General features: G+C 39.7%; 1 protein-coding gene across 2 annotated transcripts in view; it reads left to right on the top strand.

The window, feature by feature from the left end:
* Window positions 1-12,215, top strand: part of otofa (otoferlin a) — a gene marked incomplete at both ends in the record, with an annotated part of 81,025 nt that overhangs the window by 50,150 nt on the left and 18,660 nt on the right. For both annotated transcript variants that reach the window (XM_083934413.1, XM_083934412.1), the window contains 13 exons: window positions 78-204; window positions 525-579; window positions 1,330-1,461; window positions 3,929-3,991; window positions 4,469-4,553; window positions 4,683-4,842; window positions 6,264-6,450; window positions 7,758-7,944; window positions 8,586-8,809; window positions 9,961-10,069; window positions 10,176-10,362; window positions 11,211-11,331; window positions 11,893-11,993. In XM_083934413.1, coding sequence (XP_083790539.1) covers window positions 78-204; window positions 525-579; window positions 1,330-1,461; window positions 3,929-3,991; window positions 4,469-4,553; window positions 4,683-4,842; window positions 6,264-6,450; window positions 7,758-7,944; window positions 8,586-8,809; window positions 9,961-10,069; window positions 10,176-10,362; window positions 11,211-11,331; window positions 11,893-11,993 — 1,738 coding nt within the window. The remainder of the gene's footprint in view (window positions 1-77; window positions 205-524; window positions 580-1,329; window positions 1,462-3,928; window positions 3,992-4,468; window positions 4,554-4,682; window positions 4,843-6,263; window positions 6,451-7,757; window positions 7,945-8,585; window positions 8,810-9,960; window positions 10,070-10,175; window positions 10,363-11,210; window positions 11,332-11,892; window positions 11,994-12,215) is intronic.

Genomic DNA, 12,215 nt, shown 5'->3' with positions numbered 1-12,215 from the left:
AGTAGCCACTACTGTGGATCTAGCAACAACACAGTTTTGGTTGGTTCTGTTGATGCCACAATTGTGATGTTGTTCAGACGAGCCGGCGGTCCTGGACATGGAGGACCTGGACAGAAAGGCGATTCGTCTTGCCGGAGCACTGGACCCAGACACCATCTCTCTGGCCTCTGTCACCGCTGTCACCACCAACGTCTCCAATAAGAGGTCTCATTTTTATTCACTGAGACATGCATGCACACATAAGGTAGAGAAATACACTCAAATGCACTCAACTTTAATGCCCTCAGTGAATCTGTATATCTCATTCCACTGCTGATGCCGCAGGATTATTTAAAGCTCGGTTGCACAGTGACGGCATTTAATGGCAAACTTATTCAACCTGGGAAGATAGTAAAATGAGAGCAATCGCAACTTAAGATTCAGACTTCGAGTTTGAATTGAGTTTGTAATCATGTGCCGCCTCAGTTTTCACTGTTGGAACGCAGGAGAGTGTTATAATCACTGATTGTGTTGTGCTTCTTAAGGTCAAAGCCAGATATCAAGATGGAGCCGAGCTGTGGACGCCCAGTGGATTATCAGGTGTGTGTCTGTGTGTGTGTGTGTGTGTGTGTGTGTGTGTGTGTGTGTGTGTGTGTGTGTGTGTGTGTGTGTGTGTGTGTGTGTGTGTGTGTGTGTGTGTGTGTGTGTGTGTGTGTGTGTGTGTGTGTGTGTGTATGTGTGTGTGTGTGTCTGTGTGTGTGTCTGTGTGTGTGAGCGTGCGTTAGTAGAGATGCAGGGGGCATATTTGTTTTCTCTATACTCATAGATGTCTGCCTGCTGTGGCTACCACACTAAATTTATTCCCAACGACAGTGAAAAGAAGTTAAAAAAGAAAAGGATATTGTAACTGTCCTCCAATGCTGGCCTATTTTCATGACCTGTTTTATTTTAAGAACATAAATAAATGTAATCACCAGACTTAAAATGTGGTGTAAGGTGCAGGCATTTTCTCTCTCTGTTTATGTGCCTCTCTCTTTTCATCTTCATTATCCGACTAATTAAACCAGAGGGATATTACTTGGCTGTAGAAACCTTTAGCTCAGATCTCATTTGTCCTTCCAAACTACATTACTTAGGAAAGAGGAGATAGACACAGGCTGAACAAAAGTCCCATCTGGAAAAAAGCCCTCACTGCCTGGGACCAGAATCATTATTTTAAGAATCAATCAAGGATCAATATGTGTTTGTTTATTTGCCTCCCAGTTGTCGTCAGGGTAATTACTGCATAGTTGCATGATTTATGGTGATGGAGGACATAGTCATATCTGATGTGCAAATGTCTCCCATCAGATCAGCATCACAGTGATCGAGGCCCGGCAGCTGATAGGCCTCAACATGGACCCTGTTGTGTGTGTGGAGATTGGAGACGACAAGAAGTACACGTCTATGAAGGAGTCCACCAACTGCCCTTACTACAACGAGGTGAGAACAAATCACACTGCAAGAAGGAAGCTATAAACTAAATACAGACTTCCTTTTTTACCACTGAATTACAGCTGCACTTTGTCCCTCATATTCTTCATATTGTTTCTTTAGTTCAAACAACTGTATTTCTGAGACTGATCCAATGTTTCTTACCCATGTGGTAAACTGAAATGAACCGGGTTCGTATGGGTGTTTGGAAAAAGAGATTTTGATGTTGTGTTTTCAAGGTTTGAAAAGTGCTTGAATTTTGGATAAAGTGCCTGGAAATGCTTGAAAGTGGATCTGCATTTCTTTCACAACAAATAGCTATAGAATAGAAGAACAATAGGTCAGAGCCTGAAACGAAAAAACCTGAAATAATCATTTGCAGTATATATGTATAAGTAGAAATATGTTAGTTTACCACAGCTGTACGGTGCTGGAAAAGCTTGGAAATGGACCTTGAAAGTGCTTGAAAAGTGCTTGAGTTTGATCTTGGAAAAGTTGTACGCACCCTGAATGAACTCCCTTAAATCAAATTCGAAAGAACGTTGAGGTTCAACTGAGATCTGTTGTTGATGCAGGCTGAGTATTAAATTCAAAATAATGATAGCAAATACATTAGACTGTAGCTGCTTCAGTTTATAAAATGTTCTGGAAATACAATATAGTGTCCATGTAAAGGAAATAAACATAGAAAATCCAATTATCTGGGCTACAACATAACTTGACTTGACTTCACAACAAATAACACATTGATTGTATTTATTCCTACCGTAATCACAATAAATATTTGTTGCATTTGTTAATGAGAGTATGTCAAATTAATTGCGAAACCTAGGCTGTATTTGATAGGACCATAAGTGAGATCATTGGTGTCGTACAGTAAATGTGTCTTATTACAGTGGCATTGTTAGAGCAGGTGTTTCTCGACATGAAGAGTATCAGTTGGTGCCTTTTTTCAAGGCACGAAAATATTTGCAGATTAGAGGCTGTCAGTGCTCTCTTTGATGGTCTAATGATATTAACTTTAAAATACACAACACTCCTCACCAGAAAGTTGCTGCCAGCTCTGAGTGTTCCTGAACAGCAGATAATCTCCCTTGGAAGAACTTGTTGACAGGGGTGAGGGTTGTGCAGAGATCAGCCTCTCAGTTGTGTCCAGCAGGGAGAGGGAGTGACAATTTGTCTGCTCCTGTATCGATCCCTTCTGTTTGTCTGAAAATCCCCCCGTGGACAGGTAAACTGGAAACCAGAGTGATCAAGATAATAGTCCCTCACTTCGCTCTCTGTCCTCAAATCCAGACCCTCCAGTTTATTCAGATTCTGTGCTGTTTCAAGTAGCTTCACACTTCCCAGGAATAATTATCTGACATTAGCTGCAGTTGAAAAACCCAGAATCATGTCTGGTCTCTCGAGGTTCACTCAAGAAATGACATCTTCATGAGAAATGATGACATTTCATCATGTTTTTTCCTCGTTACTCTGCTGTGTTTTCCTATTTACTATTGTATCCTGAACTAACTAACAAAGCACAAATTTGAAAAACCTGCAAAATACCACAAAAAAAAGATGCTATCGTAAATTTATCTGATAATAGGTCGTGCTGAGATGTTGTCTGCAGCAAAGTAAATGACTGTTCTTTAGAGTCTGGTTGTGAGAACAGGAACCCTATTATTCTCTGTCTCCATTGTCAAAGTGATCTCATGAGACAAAGCAGAGTATATTTGTGTACCCTGCATAGCTCCTGCCCGTAGAGTTGTGCTCAGGCTGCAATACTAAAATACTGACACCATGGGTGCAGATCCCACGAGGGACACAGGGGACATGAACCTCTAAATATTTTGAGCATGTGCATTAATCCACCCCAACTAAAATTACGAAAGTAGCAGAGGACTTTTATTTTGAAGGACTGCAACAATGCCTACGGTAAATAGTGTAGTACTGTACAGTACAAAAGATACAGTTGCAATCTGCAATAAAACGTAAAAAAAAAGAAACCATGTTGAGGCCCCCCTGCAATGATATATGCGTCAAAAGCTGCTCTAATACAGCAGTAATTTAGAGAAAGAATAAAAACTAAAAGGCTGAATTCTAGTTTGTCAACTACAATGGAGTATTAAAAAAAATATAATAGTAATTTGAGAATTTAGTCATATTAGAGTAAGTTACTTTGAGTCATATTATTATGTTGGAAGGAAATCTGCACCCTTTTCTTTTCAAGACACCCGTGTTTGTCTGTAAAGACCGAAGCCTGAGGGGCTGGAGCTGAGATGTGGCTTAAACATGCGCTGACCTCTCACAAGGTTGACAAGTTCACGATTGTGTTCATTCCTTCAGTTCCTTAGTTGTGCTCTGCACTTCTGAACTTCAAAGTTACTTGGTGTACTTTCGTCCTTGAGCAAATTTGTAATATGTGTTATCTAGTAGAATAAGGGAATGTATTGTAGGTATTTTAATGGGCTTTTTTTTCTACTCTCCTCAGTATTTCGTCTTTGACTTCCACGTGCCTCCTGACGTCATGTTTGATAAGATCATCAAACTCTCAGTGAGTAATCCAGATGCGCCATTTCCGCTGAATAAACTGTTACCGCCCCCTTTTCCCCTCTTTGGTACATGAGTTTTGAACATTACAATATTGACATATAACCTTTTATGTTCGACTTTAGGCAACTTTGCTGCATAATTTTATTTTGTAATGAGGAAATATTGAATGTTTCATAGATAACGTAAGTCCTTAAAGAGAAAAGAAGATATCACTGCCCTTTTTATATGTATAGATGAATAGAAGACATGAAAATATATTGCTGATTATAACATGAATTAAGGATCTGAGAGAGTAATAGATCATGTTTTATGTAAAGTAGTGAATACATTATGCAGCCTCTTGTTAAATATAAAGTCCATGGCCATCTGTTTCCCCATAAAACTTACACTTTTGAATTATTTATGGCGGCTTCCAATAAAAAAGTGAATCTTTCAGAGTTTGCTCTTTGTTTAAGACTTCATTCTCCACTCTGCGTAGGTTATTCACTCTAAAAATCTTCTCCGGAGTGGGACATTGGTGGGAACCTTCAAGATGGATGTTGGGACTGTTTACTCCCAGCCTGGTAAACTAAAAGCTACAGCTCTTATATGAATCTAATAAGTGATCAAAAGTCTGTTTGAAAATCCATTGTGTGAAACTGGATTTAGTACAAGCTGTGAGTTATTGACTAATTGATTGACATCTATCCTAGAACATCAGTTTTACCACAAGTGGGCGATCATGTCCGATCCTGACGACCTAACAGCGGGGTGTAAAGGATACGTGAAGTGTGACATCGCTGTTGTCGGAAAGGGTGACAACATCAAGACCCCACACAAGGCCAACGAGACCGATGAAGACGACTTAGAGGGGTAATTGAGTCCATGCTCAAAACATACTTTTACTCACGAGCGGCTCAATACTCTTGATGTGCCCATGAGTTGATTATTTGTGCCTACCAGCTGTGTGGATTGATGTTTATGTCTGTGGGGTCTTTTTTTCTTTTATTTGTGATTTTAGCTACCTGCTAAAACCTGTCTGTACAGCACTTTGGTCAACGTAGGACATTTTTAAATATGCTTTGAAACTAAATTTGACTTGACTAATAAGCTTACTGATGTGTTTCAGGGCCCGTAGTCACAGAACAACTTAAGGCTCAGAGTAGGTTCGAACTTGCTCATTTAGGAGTAATTCTTAAAAATAAGGGGCGCTTCACTCCTAATTTTGGGACAGTTTTTAAGATAAATGTAATTCACAAAGCATTTTAGCCTAAAAGTATCTCCTAAATCTCTTGAGGACTCCTAAGTCATTAAGAGTAAATCAGAAAGGACCTAACGTGGCTGCTGCAGTCAACATTTAGGAGAGAGTAAATGATAGTGAGCTTTTAAAAAGGTATTGCCTTAATGGAAATGGTATTATGAACGTGGTAGAGTTGGTCAGGGATGACATCACATCACCAACCAATAAAAACCACCCAATATCACCGCAGATTAAAGTTGGTACAACTCTCTGCTATTTGGCCGCAGGAAATGCAGCTGTACAACGCAGATGATCTTGGCGTCTCTCAGCTGTCAGTCAGGAGGATTTTGCTCCAGATGATAAATGTTCTATCCAGACCTCACATGGTGCTGCAGTTCATTCACTTCCCCATTGAGGTGTTTCTATCATAAATTCACTTTTAGGAACTCATCGCCTCTCAGCCAATCACTGTGGAAGCTTTGAACATGATGTCATCCATAGCAACAAAATAACCCCCGCCCTCTAGTCTTAGATTAGGGGTCCCTCCCACTCCTTAGTAAAAGTTGGTCTCAGAGGCTTTGGGAACAGGTTTGAAGAAACTACTCTGAACCTTAGTTTAGGGCTCCTTAGGGGTACTCTTAGCTAAGATAAAATGTTTTGTGAAAATGGCCCAAGATTAAATTGATTTTGAAGAATGCTGTGGTCAATTCATTTCAATTTTACTAGTGAAAAGTGGTATAACAAATGCTAGTGTATGTGCAAATGAATCTATATAATAGACATTCTATAGTATGAGAAGCCAGTTAGAAGTTAAAAAATACTGATATACTTGACAACGTTGACAAACTTAAATTGTTTTATATTTTTATATTTATTTTTTTACTTGAAGGGATTACAGGAGATACTCCAGAACTTGTTTAACAATCACCCAGTATCTTTAAAAAGCTTATTCCCACGAGCTGTACATCTTAAATGTAATCCATAACTCCACAGTCCTGTCTCTGAATGAGTTTTTTTTTTTTTCTTTCTTTTTTTTGCTGCTATGTGTTTTCAGGAACCTCCTGCTCCCGGAGGGCATCCCAGCAGAGAGGCAGTGGGCCAGGTTTTATGTGAAGATCTACCGCGCTGAGGGACTTCCGAAAATGAACACCAGTATCATGGCTAATGTGAAGAAGGCCTTCATCGGAGAGAACAGAGACCTGGTGGACCCATACGTTCAAGTGCAGTTCGCTGGACAGAAAGTAACTCCCTCCACATCCTGCAATCTCTTATTCGTATCACTCCTCCAGGGCTTATTATTGCTCCCCTTTAATACACTGTTTCATATTTCATGCATCTGTAGCCTGGATTTTCAAATCGAATCAAATAGTTGACCTAATATATATATATAATTATATGGGAGCAGCATGCATTGTTTATTTTGACTAGAAACCATGAAGCTTGTATATGTGTTAAATATTTTATGGCCACTGGGTTTATTCAGTTTAATTTAACCATTCTCACAGATCCAATTATCACACAGACAAACATTAACACGACTCTATTTTATCATATACATTAAAAACTATAATATCAAGGAAAATTAAAAGAGAGGGATAAAAAGTTAATATAGCTTATAAAAACGTTCTGGTTGAGTCTTAAGCCTGACCCTAACCCTCCAGCCATTTATAAGATGGTGACTAGGTCTTTTTTATCTGGAGAGTCTGAAGAGCAGACTTCAAATAAGTACTGTAAGAAGGCATCCTAATGGATTGGTTCACATTTTTTGTGTAGTGCATCCATATCATACTTGAGTACTCATGTGGATGTTGAAAGGGTTATTAGTTGCCGTAGTGCTCCTGCACACCATTTGACTGCAAGAACATTCTGAACGATGTGGGACAAAATCCACAGTCTTCTTCATTCTCTTCAGAAATTACTTCAAAGGTTCAGCTGAAGCTAATAAGAGGTTTCTGCCATCTGGATTAGACCAATTAAAATGAGTGTTTTGCAGAGTTACAGTCTTACGTATTGCTCAGTATGTGCTTAGAATAGAATAGAATTACTTTAATGATCCCAGATTGGGAAATTATTTTGTAACAGCAGTAGTGGGTCAGCAAACTGAAAAACAAAGTAGTGTTTCAGCAGAAAGGGTTTTCTTGCTGAGGCACAGCAGAAGGACAGGGACACAAATATGCCAATTTGAACTGAAGAAGACTGTGGCTTTGATTTGTCCACTCAGACTGCTGAAACCTCATGTTGACTTTTTCTGAACTAAACCAGGACTGTGGATTTCATCCCTCATCTATTACATTGAGATTGCTTTAAGAAGGCATCTCTTTGTGGCCAGTGTGAGCAATTATAGCAAGTAAAATGTAAAAAATATAGTTTAAGAATAGATTTAAAAAATGTGAACATGCCCTAGAAGGAGCCAACTAAGTAGAATAGCTCCTTTAAAGTTAATACTATTAAAACAACAGTATCAGCTATAACATAAGGACCAATTAATTGACCACTACAGATGTATTTGTACTTCGTAAATGAGTGTTCCTTCTTAATGTGTCTCCAGGGGAAGACTTCTGTCCAGAAGAGCAGTTATGAACCGATCTGGAACGAGCAGGTCGTCTTCACTGAGCTGTTCCCTCCACTCTGCAAACGCATGAAGGTCCAGATACGGGACTCGGATAAGGTCAACGACGTCGCCATAGGAACCCACTTTGTTGACCTTCGCAAGATATCAAATGATGGTGACAAAGGTAGGTCAACACACACACGACACAGTTTGAGTTATTAGCATTGATTAGCTGTCAGGTACATCAATTATTCTCAACCAGTTAATATTTTATTGTTTGTGGTAATTAGCTGTGATGTGTGAATCGAACCATATGACCCACCTGACCCTTTGCTAATGGCTGTATGAATTTAGTGGAAGACATTAAAATTGACTTGTAATCAATGCATGCATTAGCACATATTAAACCAAAGTACAAGATCCATTACGAAGAGTTTTGTTAATGAGTTGCATAATGAGAAATGATCAAACGGAGTCATAGTGTCAGGTGTGAAACTCTTCAACAATTCAACCTAAAGAAATGGCACAGACGTTTGTACATTTGTGTGTCCAACAGGTATTTCCTGAGTAAATATCAAACATTTTTATGTGGCCAGTATAAAGGCATGGAGCCCGATAAGGACTGTCAAACTCATAGGCAAATTTGTTAATGATTTGTCCGCTCTCTGGCATTTTGTTTGTTTGTTTTTTGACTGTTTCTGTTTTGTTGGTCAGGGGTGGGAATATTTTTTGTTGGATAAAATGAATGTAGATACTGAAAAACCTCAAGTACAATTGTCAAAATAAAAGGTTCTCGTAGATTTCCTTTCTCTTTCTCTTTTCCAGGGTTCCTGCCCACCATGGGTCCAGCTTGGGTCAACATGTACGGCTCCACCCGCCAGTACACTCTGATGGACGAGCACCAGGACCTGAATGATGGTCTTGGGGAAGGCGTGTCCTTCAGAGCCCGTCTCCTGCTCTCCATCGCCGTGGAGATCCTGGACACCACTTCACCTGAGCTCATGAGCTCCACCGAGGTGCAGGTGGAGGGCGTCTCCAACATCTCAGAGGTGAGAGGACCTGACTGCAGAAACAGCTAAGTGGGTTTGGGATAACTGTTTGAGGATATCCTGTTATTTTTAGGTAAGGGAAGTATTCATCACCAAAGAAAATCCTTCACATAAAAAATGTCCGTCCAACTTCATCACTGAAAACCAATTTACCGTATTCTAATATAAGACAGGGTTTTTTTTCTGAAAATCCATCTAAAAAAGTGGGATTGTCATATTTTCGGGGTCTGGATTTAAAAGGCCAAGTAAGCTGTTACCCTGGGGCGGTAGTAGCTCAGTCCATAGGTGACTTGGCTGGGAACCGGACGGTCGCCGGTTTGAGTCCCTGTGTGGACCATGAATGGAGCGTGGACTGGTGGCTGGAGAGGTGCCAGTTCATCTCCTGGGCACTGCCGAGGTGCTGTTGAGCAAGGCACTGAATCCCCAGCTGCTCGGGGCGCTGGTCACTGGCAGCCCCCTCGCTCTAACAACTATCCATTAATTTGAATGTATATTGGTCCTGTCTGTGCATGTGTGTGTATTTTGGGCCAGCATGTGTCTGTGCCAATTAGCAAGTACTCTGCTGTTAAGGAGAGACAGATTATTGATTAATATTGATTGATTATTTAATCAAAGAAATGTTGTGAAATGGCTAAATGATCCAAATATTGGTTTTCATTCATCATTTGTAATCTCTAACACAAAGTAAAATGTGTTTATCAATGGTTGTGTATCATCTTCTTGAAAATAGGAAACAATGCCAATAACCAACTTTGGAGGTGAAACAGAAAAAAAGAAAATGAACGCCACGTTTGGGACAGTGTATTGCTATGGGCCAAGTTGTATTTTCTAACTGCGAGGCATTGTGATGAACTGCTGCGATTACTTTTGAATGAGTATTGATTCATATTTAATATTTTATTAACAACCCCATGAATTAATAATAAGCGTCCCAGGGCAGAAAATATGGTGCAAATGAGTGCAGTTACAAATGCAATGTATGAATAAAGTGGTGAAGTAATTCATAGAGGAGGCAGGTAGACTGTGTGTACGTGCGTAGTGAATTACAGAAAAGAGTAGATGTAATTATTCTTCCACAGACTCTGCAATAATATTAATGCACTTCAGCCCAATAAAATGTTTCTTTATCAAAATCCTCTTCACTCCATCAGAGTGCCACTGGGAAAATAGATGAGTTCTTCCTCTTCGGTTCCTTCCTGGAGGCCACGATGATCGACAGGAAGATCGGCGACAAAGCAATAAGTTTTGAAATCACAATAGGTACATTTTTCTTCATCTTGTTAATATTGACCTTGCACTCGACATGTTAGCTCCATAGCTACCAAGCAATCTCCATAACAACGTGGCATGTTCTGCCGGTAAACAGGTAACTACGGCAACCAGATCGACGGTGTAAGCAAGCCTTCATCGGTAAAGAAGAAGAAGAAAGACGGGGAGAATGAAGAAGAGGAGAGTGAGCTCATACAGAACTCCAGTGAGGACGAGGCGGACGAGGACGGGGACCTGGTCTCTGTCTCCTCCACTCCTACAATGAGGCCTGTCATCACCGACAGGTCAGGGGTCAAGGGTCACAGGGGGAAGGGGCAAGGATGCTGAGAAAGCACTTTCTGACAGTGCAATAAAAGCCAAGACTAGTTCTTGTGAACTGCTTGTCATATACAATTATCAGAGATAATGCAATTAATGTCAGCCAGGGGCAAACCGCTGACAAGGATTAGCTTTACGAAGAGAGTCAAGTCAAGTCAAGTTTATTCATATAGCACAATTCAACAGCAAGGCAATTGTAAATGGCATGTTTAGTCCTGACTCTGGGGACACAGCGCAGACCTGTCCCAGAGGATCTGAGAGGTCTGGATGGTTCATAGCTGAGCTGAAGATCTGAAATGTATTTTGGTCCTAAACCCTTCAGTGCTTTGTAAACCAACAGAAGCACTTTGAAATCAATTCAGTTATGACAGAGTATCTTACAATCCACAGCCGGGAAGGGCTAGGCGATAATTCAATGTGATCGTTTATCACCTTTCAATGGAATCACATCATGATGAGATGACAAGCACATACTCAAAATGTTTAGAAAATCTGATGTGAAATATTTTGATTTTACATTTAACACAAGTTTTTAATAAAATGAGAAAATACAATTTTTCATTTGTTACATATTATTTACGTCACACAGAATTATATCAAAAATATGATTTACCATGTGATTATTTCATATGGACTATTTATTTATTGAATTACCAGAAAACATGCTATATCATGATATATATTTATCGATATTGAGATATGAAATAATCTGTATCGAGATAGAAGAATTTGGCTATATTGCCCGGATCAATTAAACATTTAGTTAAGTGTATAACAATTTAGGTCATGATGTCATTTTGATTGTACTTTACAGGAATTACTTCCATCTTCCTTACTTTGAAAAGAAGCCGTGTGTCTACATCAAAAGCTGGTGGCAGGACCAGAGAAGAAGACTTTACAACTCCAACATGATGGACAAGATCGCTGACAAGCTGGTCAGTATACACAGTTATTCCTCATGTGCAAAGGTTGGCTCAGGTGGCAGGATCAGCTCAACTCAGTAGCAGTTAGTCCAACAAAACTAAAAGAGTCTTGCAAGCAGCTTTGTGAGGCTGTACTAAGACACAGTGGTGCTTTGATCTCAACGCTAACATCAACATGCACACAATGCAAATGCTAACACAGTGATGTTTAGGGAAACTTGATCTTATGTGGAGCTAAGTGAAAAGTCAGACAGTCACAAAAGTTCATCCTCCATCCATATGAGATCTAGAAATAATGAAATAAAATAACATTTCATACATCAAGATGACACTTCTATCCAAAGCACTTCACTGAAATTACATTCGACCATAAAGATACCACCCAAAAATGACAAGAATCATGCAAGTGCATTAAATAAATCAAGTGCTACAATTAAGAAAACAAGAGATAGAAAATGTTTTTTTTTTCGTCTTTTCATGGGGTAAGTGTCTAAAACTATAAAACTATACGTCATTTTGATCTTAACAAAACTTGTTTTGTCCTAAGCTGTGGTATTTTTTGTGTCCCGACAGGAAGAGGGTGTGAATGATGTTCAGGAGATCATTAAGACGGAGAAGGCTTTTCCAGAACGCAGACTCAGGGGAGTGCTGGAGGAGCTCAGCGTCGGCTGCAGGCAAGCTACATAATGGTCATGTATTTAAACAGTCATTGTGACTCAATGATCAGTACAGATACAGAGAGCTTCTCCTGATATTGAACGCTGTTAAACTGCTGAACTATAACTACATAGTGCTCATTAGCCTGATTTGCATTGTAGCTGTTGAAAGCGTCTCAAACATGCACATTAAAGACATCAGCTTAATCAACAACTCCAGAAACTACTGAAGACTGAAGC

Source organism: Echiichthys vipera (assembly GCF_963691815.1).
Source record: "Echiichthys vipera genome assembly, chromosome: 19".
NCBI lineage: Eukaryota > Metazoa > Chordata > Actinopteri > Perciformes > Trachinidae > Echiichthys > Echiichthys vipera.
The sequence above is the reverse complement of the archived record's forward strand: the minus strand, read 5'-3'. Positions and strand labels throughout refer to the sequence as shown.